The 27,981-nt window shown below is 43.4% G+C and overlaps 1 protein-coding gene across 1 annotated transcript; it reads left to right on the forward strand.

The window, feature by feature from the left end:
- Window positions 1-15: 15 nt before the first annotated feature.
- Window positions 16-27,981, forward strand: clvs2 (clavesin 2). Its single transcript, XM_041959277.1, has 5 exons — window positions 16-404; window positions 2,953-3,127; window positions 25,298-25,408; window positions 25,869-26,101; window positions 27,888-27,981. The coding sequence occupies exons 1-5, from the start codon at window positions 16-18 to the stop codon at window positions 27,979-27,981; spliced, it is 1,002 nt and encodes a 333-aa protein (XP_041815211.1).

Here is a 27,981-nt window from a genome sequence, read left to right on the forward strand (position 1 = left end):
CAGCTGTTGCGAAAGATGACTCACTTACAGGCTGGCCTGTCTCCAGAGACCCTGGAGAAGGCCAAGGTGGAGCTGAAGGAAAACCCGGAGACTTTACACCAGGACATCCAGGAGGTCCGGGACATGATCATCACCCGGCCGGACATTGGTTTCCTCAGGACAGACGACGCGTTCATCCTCAGATTCCTCCGGGCGAGGAAATTCAACCACTTCGAGGCGTTTCGGCTGCTGGCACAGTACTTTGAGTACCGACAGCAGAACTTGGACATGTTCAAGAACCTGAAAGCCACGGACCCGGGCATCAAGCAGGCCCTGAAGGACGGTTTCCCCGGCGTGCTCTCCAATCTGGACAGATACGGCAGGAAAATTCTGGTCCTGTTCGCGGCCAACTGGGACCAGAGCAGGTAATGAGGAGGAAGAGGAGGGTTGGGCTGCTGCTGGTGGGCTGTGAGGTCTGTGTTCGTGTTATCTGATCAGACACACAAAGAGAAACAGCACACAATGAACAAAAGAGTCACTGCTTCAAATCCATTACAATGAAGTGGAGTCTGTCCATTCAGCCCCACAGAATCACCGAAAACAACACATTAACTCATCTTTCCTCTTTAATCAGCTGCTTTAAAATACACTACATGGCCAAAAGTATGTGGACACCCAAATATAACAGCGATGAGCGTTAATCTTCTGGTATAACAGCCTCCACTCTTCTGGTTTCAGTCTTTCCACCAGATTTTAGAAACTCGCTGCAGGAATTTGCTCCCATTGAGACAGAAGAGCATCACCGAGGTCCAGCACTGATGCTGGGTGATCAGGTCTGGCTCACAGGTGGCAGCTCACGTCATCCCAAAGGTGTTGGATGGGGTCGAGGTCAGGGTCGTGCAGGCCAGTCAAGTTCCAAACCAAACTGAGAAAAGTCAAGTTATCTTAGCCTGAAACCCCCAAAATTTGCTTAAAAGTGCTTTACAAGCTAAATAATAGACAACGCCCACTGTCCTAATATCCTAAATTTAGATCAAGAACATAACCTCAGAAATACCCCTTCAGGGGGAGACAGGAAGGAGCGTTTAGAAGAGAGGAAGAGGAGGAATCCTTCCTCAGAGACATGTGATAGATGTGCAGAGTAGGCACAAAGAGTGAAAGTGACACCACGGAGAAACAGACTGACCATGTCTTTGTGCACGGGGGTATTATCATGCTGAAGCAGGAACAAGTCTCCCCCAGGCTGCTCCTCCACAAAGCTGGAAGCACTTGATAAAATACGATCGTCTGGTGCAGCGTTTAGATTTCTTTGAGTCCAAACAAGGAAAAACAGCCCCAGAAGTGGCAGCGCGTCCACATACTTTTGGCCGTGTGGTGCACACACTGCAAAGTCAACCTCCTGCTTTTAACGTTTTATTTTGATTAAAGGAAACAAGCGTGAGCACGTCCGACTTACTCATGTTGTTTTGAGCAGTTAACACCAGAACCTTTTCACCTTTTAAACCATTAAAGTGAAGCATTGTTCACCTGTCACAGGCTGCACGCCACTGACTGTCGTTCCACCGAAGAATGATTTCCACGCTTTACCTGTTTTATTTAAATACTGTTCGGAGACATGAGGACTTAAAAGTTTCCAGATTTAAAAAAAGAGATTAATTTGTGCAGCAGGTTGGGAACTGCTGATTTAAACTGTTGCTCATCATGTTGTCACCTGTAATCACTGCTGTCTGATAATATCCCAGTGCGGGTTGACCAGTAGTGGAGTTTTAAAGGCTGATAGCTGGTTAAAAAAAATAAAGTGGAGTGAATGCAAGTTACTTTACTTTACTTACTAGAGTTTTCTAAAAGGATCAAATTAGGGATAAATCTGCAGACATCTTTCTTTTTGTTTGAGATAAGATGAACCAGAGGGACTCATACTTGTCATACTCATGTGGGACTTTACAGCCTGCAGCGGCTCAGGGTTAGCGTCCAGGCCTTCAGCTGCAGGAGACTCAGCTCGCAAATGTAGCTGCCACGTATAATATTTTTATTAAGACGGAGGTGAAAGTTTTCTTGATAAAGAATCAGAGGGAAATGAAGAGGGAGACAAGATAATGAGGGCGAATGGGAAAAAACACGACCATTTAATCGGACAGTGAAGTATCCGTGGTATCAGCTGGACGAAAAGCCACCGAGGCAGCAGACAGGGTGACTCGCAGCACCAGCAGCCACCCGGTCGCAGCTGAGAGCAGCTCGAACATGCAACACAAACAGCCAGCGGTTACGTTCCAGCTCCTCCACGATCAGCTGCCGACACACAGCAACTGGCCCTGAACACCTCCTTATTAACTCAAGAATAAATTACACGAAAAGGAAGGCGAGTGGGCGAATTCTACCGACAAACTGCAATCTGAAGGAGGCAGTTTTCACCTCTTTCAATGTGAATTTGAAGATCCGGTGTGGAGGATTTAAAGGGATCTATGGCAGAAATCTAAAACCTTAGAATGTCCGCCATGTTTCTACCGTAGCCCAGAGCAGACAAACCTAACACTGGCTAATGACGGAGACTTTTGTGCTTTTTGTTTTTCATGGCCACCATGTGAGCGGGTGAGGCGAGGAGAGCTCAGTCATTTACAATCTGCAACCTCACCGTCGACTGAGAAGTGACTGGAAAAACTGATGAAAAATAAAACAGTTGCTGATTATTTTTGCAGCACAACTGATACTGAAATATTGACGTCGATGTTTGAGAGGATGAAAAATCTGGTGACAATATATTGGCTGTAATCTTTAGATCTAAGAGCAGAACATATGCAAAGTGTGACATTTTTCATTGTAAAACTCAACTTGTCAGCGCCCTCTGGTGGACAAATGGTGACACCTTCTTGTTACTTATCGGCCAACATGTGACACATGGATAAAAATTGATAATAATTCACATTTGACGTCTTTTTGGTGCCTTCACATTCTCTCCTGTTCCGTTTTTCTCAGATACACATTCGTGGACATACTGAGGGCTATTCTGCTGTCGCTGGAATCTATGATAGAAGATCCGGAGCTGCAGGTCAACGGTTTCATCCTCATCATCGACTGGAGCAACTTCACCTTCAAGCAGGCGTCCAAACTGACCCCCAGCATGCTGCGGCTGGCCATCGAGGGGCTGCAGGTGAGACGCTTTGTTGATGTTGCTGTGGTCGGCTAATGGTTGGGTGGGCTTTGATACTGGAGACTGTGGTTTGCATACGAAGACGTCAGCCAAACCTGAAACATGAAGGTGTGAGATCAGAGAAGAAAGGATCACAGTGGCAAACAGCCTGTTTTGTCATTTAGATTTAAAGACTTCCTGAATTTGTCTGTGAATTGAAAATACAATTAACAGATTAATTAATTAAAATGAATGTTAGTTGCAGCTCAACACTGTAAGTTTTCCCAGTTTGATGTTAGCGTCTAGACATCTGCAGTCTTGTCCCTTAAAGAAGCTATTTTAGCTGCGGGACAAGCCAAATCTCGGGCCTTACTTGACTCTGAAGGACTATTTTTCATTTTCTGACAGCGGCAGAGCAAACCTCCAGCTCCCTTCCCATCAGCCACTGCACTCAAAATGCTCCACTTAAGAACAAGTCAAGCACCGCGTTAAAGCCGTGAGCTTGTTTAAAGAGCAATGGAAGGAATAATGACATTTCCATTTTGATTACACGCTGCTGGGCGGTTTTGTTCAAGGCTCGTTTGGCAGGTAGATGATGCAAAGAGAGAGAAAAAAAGTGATTTTTAGCGGTTGTCAGTTTGGTTTTCTTTAGTTCTCGCTTCCTCGAATGAGATTTGGTATTGCGGTTTTATGGGGGGAGACACAGAAATGAAATGAACGTGACAGTTCTCATTAGATTTGTATCTGTGCGTTGAGGAGTTCTCATGGCGTGTTTAGTGTTCTCAGTCGTACGAACACCTTTAACATCAAGTCTGAAATGAGTTACAGGAGAAAAGGTTCACAGGCCGAGTGCAGCTGTCCTCTGGTAACCAGTCAAACCTGTGTGTGTGTGTGTGTGTGTGTGTGTGTGTGTGTGTGTGTGTGCAAAAATGGAGACATTTCTGAAAATGAGGACATTTTGGCCGGGCCTCACAACTTCAAAGCGTTGGTTTTAATGGTTAGATTATAAATGTAAATCATTACATGTTGGGTTACGGTTCAGGGGAAGTCTCCAGGAAATTAATGTAAATCAATGTAATGCCCCTAAAAGTGATGGAAATGTGTGTGTGTGTGTGTGTGTGTGTGTGTGTGTGTGTGTGTGTGTGTGTGTGTAGATGTGTTCTCAACATCCTTGTGAATCATCTGCCAATTTGTGCTGGGCTCCATTAGTCAAAGTGAAATCTGAGGGGAAGTGTTTCCAGGGGGAAGTGTTGAGTAAGACGCCGCGTGGTCTCAAAGATTATCTGATGTGCTTGTGACGGCTGCCAAACTGTCAGAGTTGCTTTCCTTGAATTTTACACTTAATTCACATCCTATATTTTGGTTTTATACATAAAATAAGAGGAGGAAATCTTCTCCCGGCGGGTAAAAGAAAGTGATAATAATTCAGAAAATTTCTTCCACTAGGAAACACAAACATTATCGATTCATAATGAGTTACTCAAAAAATGTGAATATTAAACTGGACCCTCATCAAACCTGTTTATCATCATGAAGACGTTTCAACAGCAAAACTGGATTTCAAATTTTATTATTTGACTAAACGTGTCCACACCAAATACCAAACTGTCAAGTTATAAATGGTGGGAAAAATCAAGTTTTTTGAGTCCTTAATCAAGTTCACACACACACACACACACACACACACACACACACACACACACAGAAACTCATTAAAAACATGCTTCATTGTGCTGCTCGTGGTCAGAAGCGCTGCAGGGTTCCTTTAAAGGTCCAGTGTGGAGGATTTAGCGGCATCTAGTGGTGAGGTTGCAGACTGCAACCACCTGAATACGCATCATCTCACCCTCCCTTTCCGAGCACGTAGGAGAACGTACGGGGGCCATGATGCAGCACAGTTAGTCACTTGAGGGACTTTGGCACACAATAACTCGTGTACATGTATCTGAGTCAGAACTGAGCCTCATCTGTTTGGTTCCCTACAATCAGAAGAGATTAATTAATTGGTTAAATGTTGTTATGGCCAATAGTTGTGGACCTCTGACCTTGAATAAAAATCAGATGCAGATGTTTGAGTCATAAGTTTGAGCACCTCTGGTTTACAAAATGAATCACAAATCTGTTTAAAGCTTTTTTTAAAAATAATTCTAGAAAAATACTTCAATAAGAGAAATAATTGCAAATCACTTCAACTTATTTCCTTCCTCTACTAAAACATCAGCAATATTAGAATAAACAATTTCAGCGAACTTTCTGTGAGCGTTAGTCTCCTGCAGTGTCAGCACAGAGTCGAGGCGGTTTGTCGGCAAAAGAAAAATCTTCCTCCTTTCCCTGCAGACGCGAGCCGGTGTATCACTGAGTCCATATACGACACATCTCTGACGGCTCTCCAGACACAGATTAGAGCCTGAATTATTGATGGGGACTGTTAGCTGAGCCCTGAGTCATTCCCAGCTCTGCAACTGCTCTCACAAATGGCCGCTCGTCATTTTGTGCAAAAAGCAGGAGGAGGAGGCAGAATCGGCTGGTTTGATTTGATTTGATTTGACAAATAAAATGCATAAAACACATTACTGAAATCATCACGGTGGCAATAAATAAATGTTTATTTCCCTCTGAATGCAAAGACGATGGTAATGAGCTTTATTTTCCTTATTATGAACAAATCCCATAAAAAGACAAGTACCAACAAATCTAAGTATTACATGTGTATCAAAGCCTGATAGATTTTCTTCCTCTGTGGCACAGAGCTCCATGCAGACACTATTAAAACCACGTCAGTGTTGCACAGGCTGACTTCACCTTCATCGACACACATGCACCACCCTGCTGCCCCAAATACTCACTAGAGCACCAAATGTTAATGTTAATCCTTCACTCAAAGTAGTCCCAAACAAATTTCCTCTGGTTTGGGTACCATTTGTTAAAAAATTACAAGGAACCAGCTGTTTTATTAAACTCTTCAGCCTTTTTTGGAACTAAATAAAACTTTTGTTCATTTTTAAAGCTTCACGTCGTCAGTGGGGCTCGGAGCTGAGAGCCACAGACAACAGAGCTTTTCATATTAAACCCTTGCAAGGTTGAAGCTCTGCTGCTTTTTCTTCCTTTCCATGTGTAGTTTGATGATGCTAATAGCTGTCGGGTCACCTGTTGCTCCAGGAGCACAGGTGTAAGAGGCGTGGCCTGCAGAGAAAAGGACAGAGAATAGTTTGGGGTGGGGGGAAAAAAGACTGAGGAGTTATGTCGGATCCTGGTTGCTTACAATGCAGATGTGAAAAGGCGTACGTGAAGTTACAGCTTTGAATGCATCATTTATAAAGACACAGCCAGCGCGCTCAAGCTAGCATGTTAGCATTGGGACGTTTTGGCTTCACTTTCTCTCCATTCTTGTGCAGCTAAGTCGCTATACCGTTAGCAATACGTCTGCCTCGTCTTGAGGGAGTTTAGATGTTTAGAAAGTTCCCTGTTAAATAAACTAATATTGAAGTTGATCAACTGCAAACGCATTCAACATTCATGTCCCGCCCTCTGTACAGTACGTGAGAATAGTGGAGCTGAGTCATTCCCACACAAACACACACACATCTAAATATTTTAAAACAGTCACAGTGAGTCAGTTCAGTCTGAGCAGGTCCGGTTACGAATCTGCAAACCAGTAAGTGTTTAAGAGCAGCTGAGTCAGACTCATGTGCAGGGCAGTCGGACACAGTTTCCTCTGCAGTTCTGAAGTTCTGATGGCTGATTTCCAGTGAACACATCACTCAGTGGACGTCTGTGTGCATCAGCAGCTTCATATCTGCCGCCGCCGTCCTCGTTTCTCTCTGTTTCCACAGATTTTTCACGCCGCTCAGAGCTGGATTATCTGATGTCTGTATGAACTGACAGCAGCGTGACGAATGACAAGCAATTACACTGCAAAAAATGTGTCGAAAACAATCCCATTAACATGAGAAACAAACTAATTCAGTCTGTTTTTGAACTTTTGAACTATTTTGTTCATATTTGCCCAGAAATTAAAAGTTTAGCTACTTTTTTAAAAAGATTATCCAGGTTGGTTTTGTCTTGCAAAGATTTATTACAACATGGACTTTTCACATTTGTTTCTCATCAGCTGTTTGAATATGTGACGAATGTTACTCTGAAATCAGTCTAAGAATGTGATTCAAATTGCGTTTGACAGTGTTATTTATCGTCATTAAGGGAGAATCAGATTTAAATGCCCTAAAATAAGATGTGACACTCTTGGATTGGCCTCTCTGCAGTCTGCGATGCGTTTCTGTTCATCTCTGCCTGCACCGAGTCGTCTGCTCGCCTTTCTTTTGTCTCGTCCTCCGTGTTTATGTTGCTCAAACAGCCTCAGTTGTGATTTACTCTTTGTCATGGCAACCATGACAATGTTAGCTTTGAGCAAATACAAATAGCATGTAGGCCACATGCCTTGGGATCCAAATTTGTAGCACAGTATGCTGTGCAGAACACAGCAGGAGCAGGACTGGTAGTCCGGATCCCTGCTGGCGCCTCCTAGAGGGTTCGATGGTTATTACACCCTGAAAATACAGCATGTTTGTTTTTCTTAGGATTGTTTTGGGGGCATTTTTGCCTTTAAGTATGTAGTCAAGAGGCAGAATGTGGGCAGAGAGAGACAGGAAACCAGCAGCCACAGCTGGAAGATGCTTTTTACTTTTAGCCACAACATGTAAAATACTACGTCAACGATTCTAAACCGAGCTCAGTGCAGTTTCTATCACCAGCAGCCATGAGAGCAAACAAACCGTCAATCAATCATCTGAGAGACAGATCTTTGATCATTCAAACAACAGCTGATCTGTCAGGTCTAAAATCAGGCTGAGTCTATGTATTCTGCTTCAGGGTTGATCCTCTGGGTCTGTTGAATGTATGTCTGGTCTCTGTCATGATACCTGTACCCTGCTCCGGACTCTCTGGTTTACATTGATATGTTTTCAGCCTCTACAGTCCTGCTGTTAATGCACTGCCTGATTGTTTGTGCCACAGACTCCACTGTCTGCAGCTTGTGCGTCCTCTCAGATAGAGTCTCACAGTACAGCATATGCTCCATGTTCCACTTACGTTTCTTTACACATTCAGAATAGAGATTATATTAAGGAGGTGAGACAGGGTGCAGGATACAAACCCATCCAGTCATAATCCTCCAGGATTACAATGTTAGACACGGATTAAAGCTTCAAGTCTTCTTTTGAGTTGTTCTTTTCAAAACTTTAAAAAAAAACTTCAAAATGAATTTTTAAAAAATGGATTCAAAGTAACAAGAGTCTAAAAAAAAAGGTCACGACTCAGCAAAACATAAATATTCATAAACAAACTGTGTTTCCTAACAACAGTTTCCTGAAGTGTTCCTGAGTCCAGGTATTAATCTCTTTGTCCAATCACGTATTGACAAAGTGTTGACCCTCGCTCCATCCTCGCTGTGAACCACTGAGCCTTTCAATCATGATCCTCTCACCTGTTACCAATCAACCTGTTTACCTGTGGAATGATCCAAACAGGTGTTTTTGGAGCGTTCCACATCTTTCCCAGTCTTTAGTTGCTCTTGTTTGAAACGTGTTGCTGCATCAGATTCAGAATCAGCAGATATTTCAGCGCGTCCTCAAACTGACTGAATACATCAGATGCCTTAGACTCCAATGGAGAGCGTCGGTGATTGGCCGCACCTTTGTCAGCACATGGTTAATGTTGTAAAACAGTCGCAGATTCCTTAGATGTAAGCACCAGAACTACTTGGTCAGCTTTAAACGATCGTGGTTAAAATCAGCATCACATAAGTTAAAATAAGTCATTGTTGGCCGGTGTTTGTTGGACCATCCAACCACGCCTCCTCCTCCTTTATACTCCATCACCTGACTTCCTCCTTTGCACCCGTCATAATTACTAAAGCCACTAGAGGTCACCATCTAACAATCGCCTGTCCTAACTAAAGTTTTTTGGTTATGACTGACTTTATATTTACAAAAATCAATGAAGCTGGTGAGGTAAAACATTAAATATATTGTCTTTGTGCTGTTTTCAGTTGAGAATGTGGATTCTCAGGTTATCACATCCTGTTTTATTTGTGCTCTGTTAAAATATTATCTGGTAAAGAATTTGTCGCCGTTTTTAACATTGTACTTTAGACGTGATAAAATTGTGTCTCCAAAAGTGAACGATTGGCTCATTTTACATCAATTATCAACACAATAAAAGGAAGAATAGTCTGTAAGATCCATGAATTAATGTGGACATTTACAAGCAACAAAACAATTAAGGATTAAAGCTTTCATGGTCCAACAAAATTCATGAATCACTGTCAAACACATTTCCTGTTTGGCTCTGAGCAAACAGAATGAACACAAATTAAATAATCTATTGTCAATCTTTTTATTTCCAGGCTTTTGAGACAAAGCTGGCAAACTTGGACACATTGGTCCAGTTTTCGCTCAGGCCAGAATACTTCAGGGTTTTATCGAGCCGTTTCATGGAACATGAACTCTCTTAAATCATCATAATTAGTGCAGCACAACAGAAAATGCGACCACGCAGCTCTCACCATCTGTTTTTTCCTGTTATTTCGTCAACCGAACGGCGTCGCAGCTGTGCATCCAAACATCTTGTTTTCAGGTATATATATTTTTCGTTGTTGTTGCCTTTTGCCGCTGAACTGCGCTGGATCTCACTGTTAACCTTCCTTTTAATTTAGCACCATCAGCATATTTTTTACATACTCGAAGTTCTCGAAACTTTGCACGACATGAAGCATGTTGTAAATGTACATGTAGCGCACATTTTCATACACAATGCATTAGAAGACAGCTTAAAAACATTAAAATAATATTTTTAGGCTATTAAGTTATGTTTGCAGTGTTTTTATGACTGGAAATTGATTTATTACCACCTCAGAAGATATCATGGTTGCACATTGTGCAATTATTCCTATTATTCTTATTCTTGATATAATCAGGTATTATGACCCTTAAATGAATGAAAACGGAACAGTTTATTCTAAACTTTGTTATACTTTTTTTAATATAATAAAATTCAGTAAACAATAAACAAATGTAGATGGTTTGATAAGTGTGCGTTTTCATACCGGCTGCAGCTCGCTGGACCTCAGCAGCCTCTGGTGTCGTATCGGCGTCTTGTCTCTCGGGATCAGAGAAGTGAATCAGGTCGTTAAGGTGATCCGTCACAGTCTGACGCCATCTGACCTCAGATCAGCTACCTGCTCCTCGGTGAGGAATGAGCCGTCCCGCGTCTCTGACAGATGACTGACCGAACAGCTGCTGACAGCCGGCGGACTCAACGCTGCAGCTTCATGTGTTTAACCTGCATTTGAAGCTGTTTCATCTCTTCATGATGTGCACCAGAGGAGCATTCTCACATCTGTCTGTTTGCAGGACTCAGCTGATTGGATTTGATCTGGATCCAGGATTTTGTTATGGTCCGACCTCTAAATGCTGAGTCCAACCTATGAGACAGTAGAAGCTGTCTTCCTGTTCTTTTTGCAAACAGGCAGCTAATGAGGTTCAACCTAAATTAAACAAAGCCAGACCCAAAACAAAGCCGACGGCGTCACAGTTACATAAACGCATTATCAATCTTCACGTGACGTGGTGTCTAGGATCCGAGAACCAAGCCGGGGGGACCCGGTCCAATCCAGTCCAAATGATATTAAATCTAATTGAGTTGCGTTCTGCTGTTTGGTGAGCTTCTCGGGTCTGAGAGAATGTCGGATGGATGAGTGAAGAGCAGGAGAAACGCACCGCAGCAGCTCTTTGACCCAGACTGTTGTTTGCTGGAGCCTCGTGATGCTGGCGGTGACGCTGTTCTCCTCATGTGGGTCTGCCTTCAGTTTTACACCTGTGAGGGCCTTCAGATTTAGACCTGTGAGGACCTCCATGCTGCACTGCGTGGTTTTAAGTGTCGATGCACCGATTTGAATGTTTCTCTTCTGATAATCTGCAGATGTGACTCTATTTTTCCCCCAAATGTAAAGTCTGTATAACTCGACTCGACTGTGTGGAAGTCTTCAGCAACACGAGGCTGCAGCGTCCAGCTTTCTGAGCCCCTGCAACAGAAAGTGCAGGAAATGTGCTTTTTGATGTTTGTGCTAACGGAGCTGTGTGCAGAAATTCTTTGTCACGTCGATCTGTTTCATCTTATTGATAACCGATCGGCCCGGAATTAGATTTTCGCAACGACGAGGGAAACTGAACACGAGCATGGCCGGTCCAGCGCTCATCTCTGCCGTCATTGGCCGGTTTGCCGTCACATTTCGCGCAGACACTCACGCTGCCTGCAGGATGAACCCCGATGAGCTTCACGATCTCACAGTTTCTGTTTGCTGCATTGAGAAAATGTCAATCTGACAACAAAAAGCTCTCAAAGTGAGAATTCTCATCTGTTTCAACACGTTCGGGCTTTAATGAGCGCTTGTCCTGTTATAATTACGTGAAGCCCTTTCAGCTGACACCTCAACCTTTTCTTCGACCTCCAATCTCACTTCGCCGTTCGAGTGTTGAGTAAGAGGGTAAAAAAGGAAGTGGACTCATTGATTTAGTCATCTTCCTTTCAACTCTGCGATGGTGCAAATGACTCAACACTGATGAAAAAGAGGATCATGCAGAAGGAGGTGAAGTTCACGTGTCCTTTTCTGCTTTCACTCCCCTCCTCCTCCTCCTCCTCCTCCTCCTCCTCTCTGTCTCCTCTGGACTCCTTTTGTTTTCTTCACCCTCCCCCTCTTCTCTCTTCAACAACATCATCATCCTCCCCTTCTCCCCTCTCTCTCTCTGAGTTCAGTCATTGTTCGATTGGCCGGCCGGTAGCTGAAAAGCTGCAGCTTGTTGGTTTAAAAATGAGCTCAGTGATCAAACAGTATTTAAATGATACATCGTTACCAGCAGCAGTAATTTCTATCGCAGCGTAAAACAATCCAGCATTAAAGGAAGTAGCGACAGAAATCATCTTGAAAAGCTCCTTCCTGCCACCTTTTCCTCCTGTTGACCCTTAAAGAAGCATCATCGTCCTCTTCATCAGCAGTCAGCGGCATGGCACAGTGTGCTTCATCCTACCCCCCTCTCCTCCTCCTCCTCCCCGGCTCCCTCCCGCCCCATCCCACCCTTGCCACGTTGCCACGGCAACACGTCGGCCTGCCGCGCTATCGGCTCTGCCCTCTCCTCCAGATGGGCTCCCTTTTGTTGCGCGTCCGCCTGCTCGTGTGTGTTTGTGCGGAGACAGAAACACATTTCTTCATCTCATGCTCTCATCTTCCTCCAAGACGCTCGCAGGCGGCTGCTCGGCCGGTCAGTGAATGCACCGCAAAATGTATGATGTGTTTGTGTAAATGTGTGATGAATAATAAATAGTGTAATTGTCAATACAAAAGAATCATTATGTACACAATACTGTAAAGTAAAGAAAGAGTTCCTACATTTAAAGGTCCGGTGTGGGATTTAGACGGATCTGTTAGCAGAAATGGAATAAAAAATATTCAGAGGTGTGTAATCACCTGAAAATAAGAACCGGCATGTTTGTACAGTAGCCCAGAGCGGACAAACACTTCCTGTACAGACGCCTTTTATTAGGCTGAGGCGAGGGGAGTTCTGTTGGCTGCAATCTGCAACCTCACCACTAGATGCCGCTGACTTCTACCAGCTGTAACTTCAATAGTGTTTAGTCCGTTCTGTCTTTCTTTAGTGCATCTCAATCATGTGTGTTTGTGTTGTTGCTTTGAGGCTTTTTAGCGTCCATTTCTATTTTGATTTTAATTAAATGCTGAAAACTAAACTATTGACATTCACATTCCCCTCTGGATGAACTATAATGACTTTGGTGATCACCTGACTTTTCATTTTGCACCACCACCAAGTCAAATTCTTTGGTTATCCGGTGAAACATCTGAATCAACTGGATGGATTGGCCCTAAATTTAGTGCCGATACTCGCAGTTCCCAGAGGATGAATCTAATTGACTTTAGAGCGCCACCTTCAGGTCAACTTTTTAATTTGTCTAACGTTAATAAAACCAAACACCTGCAAAAAGCCTCAGTTGTAGTTTGTGTGAAGCGCAAATTAGCAAATGGTAGCATGCTAACAGGTTAAAAAGAGGAGGTAAATCATGGTAAACATTAGCATGTTAGCATTTAGCTAATGTCAAACATGAGCTTTCAGCTGATCATACACGTTGTTTTTACAGCTTCTTCTGTTGCTCTCGTTCAGAGGAAAATGTCAATTAATGCAGGTTTCTTACTTTCATTATATAATTTAATAGAATTAAGCTGCAACAACTTTTGATTATTGATTATTTGAATAATTTCTCATGCCACAGTGGCATGGTAACGCTGCTTTTCCCTGTAATTTTAAATGTAATATTTGGTGGTTTTGGACAGAAATAATAACCTTTTTTCACAGTTTTCTGACGTTTTAAACACTAAAGGATCAAAAATAATAATTAGCCTGTTAATCTTTGATTGAATCTTTAGTCGTAGTTGCAGTGAAATCATTGCTCTTTCAGTTTGAGCGCTGTCGTCCCTGTTAGGAGCCTGAACACTCGCAGATATTTGGAGCACATTAACATGTACAGTAGCACAGTTCCAGCCACTGAAGCTCTCCGAGGATTCGCTCTGCATTAGCATTGTTACGTAACGAGCAGACACCTCCAGAATAAGTGGGACTCCTGAGAAAACTGTGCCAACAACGTCTGCAGGAAACTCATTTCGACCTACTGTAGCTTCTCAGCGAGCAGATTTTTAATTCTTTAGAGGTAATCGCTCGTTGTAGCCCTCCTCCTTCTTATCGTCATCATGTATAATAAATGATAAAAGGTTTTTAAGCACCCTATAATTTGCCTTTTTTTTTATCTCAAGCAGTATAATTAAGACAGCAAGTTCATTATATGCTTTAAAATGAGGAAATGGGTGTTTATTACCTTTTATTTTATTAAATATAACCAAGCCTTGTATGAGAAAGCATCTTTTTTTCCCTTTAACAAGTGGATTTGCTTCCAGTTTAGCTGCTGCTGCTGGTCTGTAAACAGGAAATGGAGCTGCTGCGTTTGTTTGTCTTAAAAACACTCCAGCGCTGATAGAAACTGTTTCCTCTCCGCCTTTTATCTGTTGACTGCAGCTGGACGACGACAGCCGCCCTCTCTCCCGCTTCAATTAAATATATTACACAAGGTTTGACTGATGTGAGGTTTTGACGCCGTTTCAAAAAGACGCTGCCAACAGCCGACGTCCTCTGCCAGCATTCGGGATCTGCTTATTTCCGAACCCTGTTTGTTTGTTGAAGGAGTCCTCAGCAGGAAACAACAGCATGGGTCAAACACTGAAGAAGACCTCTGCTGGGGGATGAGTTTCAACACTCAGAGACTCACTTCTTCCCGCTCAGACGCTTCAGGAATCATGACGCAGTGATGAAACAGGCCAAATCAGTCCTCCGTCACTGCGTACCTCTCCCTCCATCCCCCTGTGAGTTTGGCAGGAGGACAAAATCTGTTGAGCTTCAGCCCACAGTCTGGACTCGCAGGTCAGCTGCACCAAAGGACGGATGCACCGGATGAGAGGCGGCGTCCTGGCAGGACTGATAATAAATGAAAGACCAGTCTTTCTCCTTCCTTGAGTCTTGAGATGTGCTCTAAGCAGAGAGACAAAGCCAAAGACACGACCTCCTGAATGACCAATAAAACGCCTTAAAGCTCCGGAGTGAAGGACGCTGTGTTCAGGTTAGCAGGAAGTTCACCAACCTGACATTTTGGTTTAACTGTCTCACACACTTAAAGTTCAGTTTGTTAGCCGGAGAGAAACTTCAGGTCTCTGCTTCCTTCCCTCCCAGAGCTCCTGAGTATTTTAATACCCTGCAGAGGCTGCAGTCTAATTGGTGTGACCTTCACTGTCAGTGTGACTCTCCGGCAGGAAGCAGCCTGTAAAGTTGCTTCGGATACTTCAGATCAGGGTTTTACCGTTGCCTTACGTGTGAAAGTCCTGCTGTTTTCTGATGTAGACAGGAAGAGAGTTACAGCGAGGAGCCACCCAGGAGATAAGACTCTAATGACTTCATTTAAGTCCTGGATTAAACCGTGTATTTTGGCATATGTTGCCGTTCCTGTAGTCCGTGTGCCGACACATCTGCTCTGATTATGTGCACCTGGCGCTATTTACCTGTTAGATTAGTTTGGACTGGTGACCTGTGAGGCTTCACGCTGACGGAGACGTCGACCGAAACATTTGTTGCTCGTTGCGCTTGAGTACAGACAATTTTTCACTCCGAGTGAACCAGTTCGGCATAAATCTCAGTGTTTAACAACCATGTTGTAGGTGAGTTTATGAGACGAGGAGCATCACAGCGCTGAAAGACGATCCTGAGAATAAAGGCTGCTGGGTAGTTTCACCATCATCATCAGAAGCAGCAGTAGAGCGTGTAGGCGACGGTGATCCTGGTAATGATGATAGCTGCGATTGTTGCGGCTTCTGTTGTTCTGTAGAGCAGCTCAGCTCTCTGTCACAAACTGCCCTCCTCACACCTGCATGTCAGCACTATCAGCCTTCATGCACTCAGACATGTGAAGCCCAGTTCTTCATTTAAAAAAGGAAATCTTTGCACTGAATTATGCATCAATGCGTTTGCATCTCTGACAGCATATTTCACTTGTTGTCCACTAAAATAGACGATCTGCCAATGCATGATCCACAGTGACTGCAGGGTTCAAGACAGATTCTGGTCTGTTTTTAAGATTTTTTTATTTACATTTAACCAAAATCTTAAACCAAAGTGCTTTCAGTGTCTGACCCGAGCCTCAGTCTGGTCTGCACCATCCCGGGATTAAATCTGTAGAAATATTAATGAAGGATTTCTATTAATCAGGAACGAATTTGCTGGAAACTCGAGCAAAGAATGCCCCTAAAACCTGAATAATATCAGCACATCCATCATGTCTTAATCAGAAAACGCTCCATTCTGATAAAGGCCGAATTCAGATGTCCAATATGCTGTTTGCATGACCCGTATCAAACTGGAATACTGCCATATTTGGAATAATAGTGGAAAACTCATGTGCATGTAAACACACAGTTGATATGTGACTCCAGGAAGGAACGAACGGGGAGAAGGTTTGAGGGGGAGAGCAGACACAGATGGAAATGTATTGACTGGATATGGAGGTACAGCAGGAGGAGGAAGAGGATAAAAGATGAAGAAGAAGTTGAACTAAAGTTAACTTAATGGTTTCATCTATCAGAGGACTCTGAGGCCGGTGGACGGCACAAAAAGCTGTGGGTCAACCTGAGGAGGAATCCAAAACCTGACCGAAGAACTGAAGAAGAAGAAGGAGAATACACCACGGGAGCGAGGGAGGACTAACGAGGAGCAGGTGAAACTCATCCACAGACGAGCTACACGTGAAGCAGGAAATCCCCAAACCCAGAACAAGGAGCTGGTTTGACAATCTTCAGGAGAAAATCTGGACCCATGGAGGCGAGCTCAGTTTTCTGTCCCTCACCTCCTTTTTTAAAGCTCACCATTAACTCCAGTCCTCTCACGAAGGTGGTCTTTGAGAAGAGGAAGAAGCCGAACAATGTCGTCACTCCGGGCTACACTTTACCTCCTGCACTCAAATGCATGTCGTCTTTTTTTTTTTCTTCCCTCTGAACTCACTTTCTCCCCCCTTTTTACTGGAGGACATGTTTACTCATCCCTCTGTGGATGAGGAGTGACAGCAGCAGAGCAGAGTGGAGAGAGCTCATCAACCTGATGTGCTGCACCGAGACTGAAAAAGCATGAAGCCGTACGACCGCGACCCCGACACATAGAGCGGTCGACCACGCACGTCGCATGATGTAGCATCAGCTGCTTGCCAGCAGAGTGCTGACACACTCAGACTCGAGAAGCTGAAATGTCGGAGGTTACAGATTTTCATTTTGGGATTCAGTTTGCAGCGTTTGACGCATTTCTCGCAAAAATCACATCAGGAGAAAAAAGGATTTGCAAAACAAATCAAGATATCATTATTTGTCTCTAAAATATCAACAAACTGTGAAAAACAACCCTTTTAATTTCACCAAACCTTCACGAGTTTCTGCTGCAGCCAGCAGGCTGAAGGCCAATGAGATTCACTTCAAATATAAAAGAGAGAAAAGCAGCGAATCCAAACATGAATGTTGATTAACTGACAAATCACACTTTGTTAACGGCTGCGCAGGACAATAAAGTTGTGTGAAAGAGCCGTGTATTCCCGCACACTGCCAGGAAATATTGATTAAAGTGATGACATTTCGGTCATGTAAGAAGTGACGACTCTCTCAGACTCAGATTTGACTGAAGCATCGTGTCTTTAAAACCTCCGAGAGGTTTTTGTGGAGTTTTTACTCCTGAGTTTGTTCTCGCTCACCAGCGGGCGATCGTGATTTGATGACTACCGCCTCTACAAGACGTGCTTGTTCTCTTTGACACTTGCCTGAGGAAGATCTTGTAGATCAAAACGCTGCCTTTAACAGAGAGTGCATGTGGATCCTAACAGCGTGCAGACCTTTCTCCTGTGTGCCCTGCAGTGATACAGGCTTCCTGTCTTGCACCTGAATATCTTTGCCTGGATGTGTGCACATTTAGCCCTGATAGTAAAAAACGAGATAATCCCAGTGAGGTTTGGTGCAGAAGTGGGTTTAGGTGCTGCTTTTACCTTTTATTTCTGTCTGCCACAGTGTCTTTTTTAATAGTTTTAAGAATCTGACATATAGTGAGTTTAAAGCTCCATTATTTAACTACTGTCTGATGACACATAATGTAGGTTTTTAAGCTCTTTTAGCTCATTGTTTTGGTTTTTTTAATGCTCATCATACCACATTTCAGCAAAACAAACTCTGATAAGATGACTGTACATTTCCCAACTGAAAGCAAATGCCACACGGACAAAGTTAGCAACTGGCTAACATTTACTGGAGCAAGACTGTAGCAGAAACATGTCAGAGGTTGGTGGAGACCAAAACAGAGAGAAAGGAGGCGACACAAACACGTTTCAAATGAACGATATGAATGAAAGAAGTTGTTGCTAAATGCTCCCTGGAGTAAAATGTGTGAACAATGTTCTTTGTAGGTGCAGCGCTGAAATAACTGTCCCCCATCCTGATGAAGATGCCTGTGGTGCGTTCAAAGGCACATGATTGTGCAGTACCCTTTAGGATTTGGGGGGTTGACCCATATTACGAGTTCATAATGTGATGAAGATGGATAAAAGATTAATGCAGCTTGAACAGAGTTATGCAGCTATTTTAACCAAAGTGACTTCTGGTAAGTGGGTTGAAACATGTGGATGCAGCTCAGAGGAGCAGCCAGCTGATTGGCAGTAATGCTGCATCGTGGGCGGGCTGGGCTGCAGTTTTCACCGCGTCCTGGATGTAGGATGGTCCTGAGCCATTTGCAGCGTGCTAAGCAGGTAGCAGAGTCTTGAATCAGATCCAAGCAGCCGCAGAGTCCCTGTAGATAGTTTCAGCCAGACGTTTTTAGTGAGCTGAGCTCACGCAGGACCGTCACTGACAGGTGAATCAAATGTCTTTCACCTGCTGCTCTCGCTTTCTGTATCTCTGACGGGGCGGATGATGTAGACCTGGTTCCCATCGTCTGCTTCCATCCTGCCTCGCGCTGCTGTCACAGCCCCCGTTTGATCAGCTCAATAATAAATGAGCAGCCGGTGACTCACAGGTTGAATCTCTGTACGACCTGATGTTACAGCTTCAGCAGGTTCAGCCATAAGAGACACTTTACACACCACAGAGCAGCGTCTCTCCAGCTTCCTCTTCCTCATGTGGTCGCGTGATGGACGTCATGCCGTGATGTTGGTGTGTACATCAGATGCTGACTCAGCTCGCTTTAATGAGCTGCTGTGACTGAAATCTGATTTGCCAGATTCAGTTTATATCCCAGGTTTGCAGAACCAGATCGATACTGGATATTATACAATTGTAGCATAAATATGAACAGAAACAGATCCCTGTGAAGGATCTCTTTTTTTTTTAAAGAATTGTGATGGCCTGAGTGCAACATTTATAGTCAGCGCTCTCTGGTGGACAAAACATGTAACAACACATCTTTTGTATTTGTACTCCGAATGTGTGCGTCTGATGTGTTTGAGATAATCAATATCGTCCAAAAGTTTTTATTTTGCTTTCCAAGCTTCAGTGCTGCCATGTGTAAAACTGCTGTTCGTCTTTGTGTTTAAACACAGATCCAAGGCCAGCTTTCTGTTTTCCACATCAAAACCTTTCTGGAGGAAATTATTCACAAGACGTCTGGAACATTTTCATTTTCAGCACATAATGGTGCAGCCTTGACAAAAACACGGTGCTTTGATTTGAATTTTTCACTGCAAAATAAATCATAGCTGCAGCGAGAGGTCAGAGCAAGCAGATAAAGGCTGTTGTGTGCTCATGTAAATATGAAGCTACAGCCAGTTAGCTTAGCTTAGCACAAAGACTGGAAACAGGGGGAAACAGCTAGCCTGGCTCTGTGCAGAGGCGACAAAAATACCAGCACATCTGAAGCTCATTTAATAACACATTGAATCTCCTAATCCATTAAAGTCACGTAAACACTAAAACAGTCAGTTTCAGTTCATTTTGGCGTCTGCAGGCCGGGCTGATCCTGATTCAGGCCACCAGTCCATCAAAGCTGGAATCAAAATGTGAACGCTGCTCAGAGCTGTAGCGTGTGTGCTTGTTTTTATCTGTTAAAGGACACATGGAGGATCCTTCGGGGGACTCAGAGCTCGAGTCGTCAGAGTGCAGCTTTTAATCCACAGACTCAGTGAAGAAGCAGCTGACGATCGGCTGACTTCATCTGCTCTTTGCCTCGGCCATCGAGGGGACACGTCACATGTCGTTACCGCTGAGTGTGTGTGTGTGTGCGTGTGTGTGTGTGTGTGCCTTTGAACACACTCGCAGTGTTTTAGTGGCAGCTTGTCTGTCTGTGTCCCCTCAGGACCTGCGAGCTTTCATAACCGCAGCTCACCAGCATCCTATGAGGAGCTCCACTGATGCTGCGTTCAGGTCCCGTGGGACAAACGGGAGTGAAGGAAAAATTGTCATGTGGTCCAACTAAAACGCTTTCACACATCAGAAGGCACAAGATGGGAACTACTGACGAGTTTAATTTCCTGCACATAATTAAGTCATAGTTATTACTGAGCTGCAGTTTTGTCTTGTACATGTAGAGGAAGAAGGTGTTTATATTGAATTAGAATTAAACATAAATATCACAATTCATCAAGATCACATCCTTTTTTTTTTTTTTTTGGCATTCTCACTAAAAAATGCTTAATTTTTTGCATAATTTCAACAAAATTATGGCTCACACACTGAGCCATTCTGGTCAAGTTACATCTGCTCATAAAACTTTCAAAATGGGTCAAAATACTCAAAATTCCCACTAAATATTAGATTAGATTAGATAGACTTTATTCATCTCACACTGGAGAAATGTATGAGCTGCAAATCAAAACCTGGTGGTGTTTACTTTGTGCTTGACATGATGATGAACAGTATTTCAACTGGATGTATGTTTCTAAGTATGTTTTAGATCCCAGGCTGAAGAATATATGCAACATATGTCAACTCGTATGTCTTTTAGTCATTTTTACAGTTAAATGATAATTTTCTCTGCTGATAAACACATCGGAGGAAGTGAACCTGTCAGTTACAAACTTACTGTTTAAAAGCTGCTCTGATTTTGAATTTGAAGACAAAAGACGAGCAGTTTGCTCTCCGACAGAGAACAAGAAACAGATTCACTCTGAGTGAATTGCTGTAATTACTGTAGAAGACAAAACGACCAACACCAACGAGACTGACAGCTTCTTCTTCACTGCGTTTTCCACGTTGTGGCTCCAGGTCAGATTTAGAGGAAAAGCTGCTGATTTGCTTCGTGTCACAAAGCAGGAGGTGGGCGCAGTTTTTCTCCAGCGCAGAAAATCTTTCCTAATGTGTTTATCCTCCTCGCTGGAGCCACGGGCTCCGGAGGGGGAGGTGAGAGATGAGGCAGCGCGGGGTTCGAGGGAGATGTTGGGAAAACACGAAATGCTAAATGCGTCTGTGCATGAAGTGATGGTGTTTTTAAAGATGCCTCCTCTGCCTCCTGCTGGTGTCGACAGGCTTTCCTCCTCTCACCTTTGACCCTCGTCAACCGTTCGCTGGAGCTGAACCTGCTCTGACCTGCAGCCAGTTTCCCTCCAGCAGCCGAGCATCAAACAATACGGTGAAGAGCTTTTCAGTGGCTGCTCTCTGGAACAGCTGCTTTATATTTAATGAATATTTGAGCTGTTTAATCAGCAACTAGTCGCCACTAGTATTTCAACCAGGTCAGAGCTGCCGGTCAAAAGCAATCCTGCATTTCTCTCAACGTGATCTCTGTTCGGTTTCTGTCCAAATCAGCACATCCTGTAACTTCTGTCCGTTTTTTAGTGTGTTTGCTTCATTTTAATGATTTTCAAAAGTCTTCCCGACTGATGCTCCTGCAGTTTCAGTGTCCCGGCTGAGGTCAGCAGGAGTAACAGTGAGCTACAGACAAGCATCGCTAAATGAGACAAGATCAAACTGTTAATCCCACGCAGGGGAAATGAGATTGTTACAGACAGCAAAGAGCAAAAGAGACGCAGAAAGATCAAAAAGACAATAAGAAAGGATACAGAATAAAAATCAATTATGTATGTATAAGAATCCTACCGCCATAAAAATACTGTTGCCACTGCGGATTGCACATGAGTCTGATATGGATAATAATTACAGTGTTTTGTACAATTACACAGAAGAATAAATATGTAATATTGCACCATATATAAATGGCATCTTTAAAAAACAACCAAACCAAACTGTCTGAAACTAAGAAAATAAATCTGAAACAATTATTTAATGAGACGGACACGTCAAACATCTGCAGCAGTGATGCAGCTGTTTCCTGTCATCCATCAGCGTTAGCATTGATCAGTCATGTGCACCACAGCGTCTGATGAAGATGGCCTGCTGATGCAGATTCCACACGTTTGTTTTCCATATGTTTTACGATCATTTGCTGCAGCTTGTTTGTTTGAGACGCTCTTTCTCACTGATGTCACGTAGCTCGGTGACCTTGTGTCTCGGCTCGCAGTGAAGGCTTCCGCCTAAAGGGCGCCGTGTTCCTGGGCGCCGGCCTCGGCGTCGTCCCTTTGAAGCATCAAAGAGCTCGACTCGTCACCTGCACTTTGCAGACCTTTTCCAAAGCAGAGCACGTGAGCTCCAATGACGCGTTTACGTCATTTTCAGAACACACGTCAGACCGCCTTAAATCTTTAACAGCATTCAGAAATGAGTTCAGTCTTTTCATGACACAACACGTATAAATGATCAATGCAGGAATTCTAGCAGGCTGGGTCACTGCCTGGGATTGCAAACATTAGCTTTTTATATATAAGGTGTAATTTTCAGACAACCAGCCCCCCAAAAGGAAGACACATTCACTTCACGTTGGATTTTAGGACATTTTTCACTGCAAACAGTTAGTTGAATTGTAGGAAAATTAATATGTCGTCATGAAAAATAATCTTTGCCAGATTAGTTCGACACCGAGAGGCTCAGTGCGCTAATTAAATGTCGGATTGCTAACGACGTCATCAGTTGTGATGCTAGCTTGATGATCCTGTTTGTGTCTCTCAGAGGCTCGTTGGGCTAACGGGGGGTTTTGTGCTGTATTAGAAAAGATGAGTCGCTCTCAAAGTCTAATGTGATGCAAACAGCTGAATTAGTCCTTCAGAGGATTTATCCGCCCCTCAGATTGAGGGATGATATAAACTTCAGGGTCTGCATTGGATTCTGATAGCGAGCAGTGAGGCTTCCTGTTGACCTCAAAAACAAAAACCGGCGGCGCAGCTGAGAAGCATCAGCATTTTTTCTGCCTCTTATCGCTGGAAGCCGTCACGCAGGGGAAGCCGGCCTTTTTCATCTCCACTCTTAATATTCTCCTTCCCCTTCATCACTCGGAGGAGATCAGACCTCCTGCTTCTTCTCCTCCTTCAGTCCCTCCTGCAGCTCGTACTCCATTTCCAGGGTTTCATGTTTAATGCAGCAGGTCCCTTCATCAAAGCGAGGCAGTCTGTCAGGCCGGAGGTTCAGAGTCAGAGCGAGGTGGCGGCTGCCCGGCCGCCGTTTTGACCAAATCCAGCCTCTTTATGAGCTGCTGATAGTCGACATCTGGCCGTCTGCAGTTTTTGCTTTGTCGTGGTGGAAACGTGTATTTGCTGTAGGACTCTTATGTTTTGGAAAAATGAAGTGAAAACAGCTTTAATAAGCTGCTTTGGAAATATTTTTAGAATATTTTCGAGGAAAATTTGGAAAAAGCAAAAACAAAAACAAAACAAACTCAGGAAATCATCAGAATAAGTAGGTTTCTAATCCTTTGGCAACCATGAATATGAGTTGAAGTCAATTTTGCAAAAAATCTAAATGAAAATTTTATTTAAAAAAAACATTTCTTCTTTTTTCTTATTCTGATGAATTTGCTGGCTCGTGTGTGTTTTCTCCATTTTTTTTCAGATTGTCTTTGCTGTGCTCATCATTAAAAGCTTTTATTCCGTCAGTTTTCATTCTCTGGTCCTGGTTCGAAACTCGTTAGCTGTAAACTGTGTCGTGCTCCTGCAGCTGGAAACATTTTGCAGCAGCTTCAGGATGTAAAACGCGAGTGAGGATTGTTTCAAACCCATTTTTCTCTTTGAACGTCTGGATTTGTTCTGTAAAACTGGTAAAAATCTTGACTGTTTGTCCAAACTTTGATCCTTATAATTTGTGTGCATGTGCAGCTTTTCCATTCTGAAAACTACAGATCTGTAATATCTTGTATACAAAGGTCAGACGTCATCACAGTGTCTGTAACTGTCTTTGAGTTTCATGTCAAACCAGCTGCTGATACGTTGAGATGTTGAGCTTTTGACCAGAATAGAGTCTATTTATTCTGTTTATGTGCACTTGATGTATTCAGCCACAGAGCCGCTGTTCACTCAGCACAACACAGTCAGGTTGTGCAGGTGCAGCTCATGCATCGAGCTAAAGAGTGAAAATAAGCTTTAGGCCGTTATTGATCAGAACTGAAGCGTGTCTGTCTTGACGTGCGTGAGACAGAGAAACGTGGCTGAAACACATCCTGTACAGACAGATTTATATTTCTCCTCTACATTTTGACCTGATGGTGGCGCTGGAGCAAAGACGGATTTATGCTCTGAACATCTGCAGCAGATGTCACTGAAACACATTTGTTTTTGTGGATCCTGTTGCGGTCCACAGTGTTGGTCGCAGGTGGATCTGGCTGGACGTCAGTGTTAGATGAAATCCTTCTGATCGTGGAGATTCGCATCAGATTTGATGTAAATGTGAGCCGTAGGTGTCCAGGAACAGTTTGCTGCTCTGGATCAGAGCCTCGGCCGGTCTGCGAGCCGAGCAAACCACCGGCGGTGACTTCATTCTGTGTGATTCATATCTGTCAAAGCCTAATTTGCAAACCTGGCCTGACCTCGGAGACTCTCGCTGTCTCTGCCTCTCCCACAGACTGCGAACAGTTTTTATATAAATGTCTGCCCCGAGCTGTTTTCAGCAGCCTGCTCTGTTATGTCAGAATATAATTTCACCATACTGCTGAACCGGGGCCGAATTATGACTCACACACACACACACACACAGAGCGCAGTGTAATTATCCTAATTGTGTCCAGCGTTCTAGGAACCACCGTGTCAGACCCAGACTCCACACACCAACCTGTCTGAACCAGGACCCGTCTGCCTCAGGGATCTGCTGCCGCGACTCCAAAATAGACCGAACCATTTCCTATTGACTATGAGATTAGAGCCCATTAAAAAAGTAATCTAATGAAAAGGGACAGGACAGTCACAGAGGTAATTTCTCATTGGCTGGATCGCAAAGGCGACAGCTTGAGCCCGGCTCTTTGTTATTTCTGATGAATTTTAGTTTTCATGAGTTATAATTATGACGATTGACCATCGTTGAGTCTGTTGTCTCCGGGAAGAAAAGTGCATCATAAACAGGACAACTGAGCATGACATTAACAGAGTAATGAGCCCCCCCCCCCTCACAGGGCCGTTCAGACAGAGGCCTCTTCAACAGGCACCACCTGGATGGGATTAGCCCTGTTCACCTGTATTTATTCCTTTTTCCAACAGGACAGTTTTCCTGCCAGATTTGGAGGAATCCACTTCGTGAACCAGCCCTGGTACATCCACGCTCTCTACACCGTGATACGACCCTTCCTCAAAGACAAGACCAGGAAGCGGGTGAGCCAGACCACATGACACTGAAGCAGCTGTAATCGATATCAGGGCTTCACGGGTCCTTGTAAATAGACACACACCTGCTGACGCTCGGCTCGTTTTGCTTTTAAAGCCAATTTAGCGACCAAAGAGCAAGATGTCACCATCCAGAGCTGATGGAGACCAAAGCAGAGCTGAAAGGAGAGTGAATGATAATGTTGCTCAGTAACTGCTGGAAAAATGTAGCTGTGTGCGAGCAGGTTCGTCTTAATAACCTAAAAACTGAAAATGTTTCATTCAGATTTATTAGGTAACTTAGATATTAAAGAAGGAGCCTTTTGCTGCTGACGGTAACCATCTCTGTCTGCACAGAAGCTTCTTAAATTTATCGTTTATTCATCTGTATGCTAGTTATTACTCAACAGACTGAGCCAGAATGTGAATGTGAAGAAGTTTCCGACTGTTCGTGTCCTTCCTCTCTCAGATCTTCATGCACGGCAACAACCTGAACAGCCTCCACCAGCTGATCCATCCTGAGATCCTGCCGTCGGAGCTCGGCGGGATGATGCCGCCGTACGACATGGGCACGTGGGCGCGGACGCTGCTGGACCACGCCTACGACGAGGAGGCCGACTACTGTCCGGAGTCCTACACGCTGTCGGTGCAAGACCTGGAGAGAGACCTGGAGAAAAACCTGTCCCCAAAAACCATGAAGAGGTCAGCTCATCTCCTGGTTTCGCTTCCTTCATTTCTAAGAACGTGTCGTAGAGCTTCACAGCAGATGTTTGTGGAATCCAAATGTGAAAAATGGATCCATGCTTCAACAGAAAAGGAATATATTGTCAAACTAATAATGTTATCTTTGCATAATTAGTAAAAACAAATGAGGTAATGATGGAATTAATGTCCCTCCTACCGCCTGCCATCTTCGGCTTGACTTTAGAGGATGAAATCGATCTAATTGATCCCATTGATTTCTTTATTTGACAGCAAAGAACACAGAGTGAAATAATGTGGACCTGCAGCAGCTGGTTTTCTGCAGCTTTCCTCTCACAGTGAGGACAAAACTAAACGGGAAGCAGTGAAAAAATACATTAAATGGAACAAAATATAATAAAATTAAAAGCAGACAGTAAATAATGAAAGGCCTTCAGCTAAATGAATCAAATATAAAGTATGTTGACAACTGTTATAATTGTTTCTCTTAATTTTAAATTGTGCTTTCCATTTATATTTTAGCATTTGCTGACACTGAATATTAACAAGCACAATAAAAAGCTAATCTGTTTAGGAGTTAATCAATTAGTGGCCTTCAAAGTCCAGTATGTCTGACTTTAAAAAGCCACATTGGTTAAATTATTGAATGTGAATGTTTGTAGACACAGAGCTGGGACTGGGACTTGTCTTTGTCACCCTGCTGCTGTGAGTTTGTTTGACATGTCTCAGACTATCGTCCCCCCCCATCGGCCACCATGCGGAGTGATTCACCGCGACAGTAAGTCATCCGGCCGCTGTGTGACACCGGCTGACTCATCCGCTCAGAAACATTTAGACTGTGGAGAACAAACAACAACACGACAGCAGACGTCAACACATCATCAATAAATCACAAGTCAGTTAGAAATTATCTGACACTCGAGGTTTAATTCAGCTGCAAACATAAACAAGTTACAGTGAACGCAGATTAGAAATATTCTCATAGAAAATGTATGGAAGCTCATTGCTGCCAGTTTTTTAATTCTCGTATGAGCTCAACATTTGACTGAATCACAAAGTAAACACTTAATAAAACATAAAACATTTCATTTGAAGTAACTTTTGACTATTTTCTAAATAAATGATCAAGATTCAAGATTCAAGAGTCTTTATTGTCATTAAGCATGTCAATGAAATTTTCATTGCAACCCCCATGTTAGGAACAGATAGTAAGAAAGATAAGAAGATTAAAAAGAATAAAATTAAGATAACTACAATAAAATAAAATAAACCAACATGCAATAAAAATATTCGTAAAAGCAATTAAAAATATACCAGAATGAAAATATACTAAGGCAATAAAATATACTAAACAATAAACAATAAAATATGGAAGTGAAATGTACCGACAGAATAAAATATACAAGCAGAATAAAATATACGCAGTGAAATGTACCGACAGAATAAAATATACCAGTGGAAATAAAATATACCAGTGGATAATGTGCCAATATACTAAAATGTATACAATTTAGTTAAGTTAATGTGTGTACCTAAAAGTTAAGTAAACAGAAGGTGCAGGTGGAGGTGGAGGTGTAGGTGTAAAGTGCGGTGTGCATCAAACGGGGACCCGAGGACAGTCAGAACTGGTTCAAAATAGACCTGAGGATAATTATCAGGGTCTGATCTGATGTGCCAGATCCATTCAAGCAGTGCCAGTAGAAATCAGAGCCGGTCTGGCTCCCAGGTCTGGTCTTGAGGACTTCCAGCCCACGCTGACGCAGATCGTCTCGTGCTGTGTTTCCAGGTCTCAGTCGGTGGTGGAGCCGGGCGTCCTGAAGCGACCGGACAAAGTGAAGAGCGAGGAAGACAACATGCAGCCGCTGCTCTCGCTGGACTAA

The sequence above is a fragment of the Chelmon rostratus genome, chromosome 18 (assembly GCF_017976325.1).
Source record: "Chelmon rostratus isolate fCheRos1 chromosome 18, fCheRos1.pri, whole genome shotgun sequence".
In the NCBI taxonomy this organism is placed as follows: domain Eukaryota; kingdom Metazoa; phylum Chordata; class Actinopteri; order Chaetodontiformes; family Chaetodontidae; genus Chelmon; species Chelmon rostratus.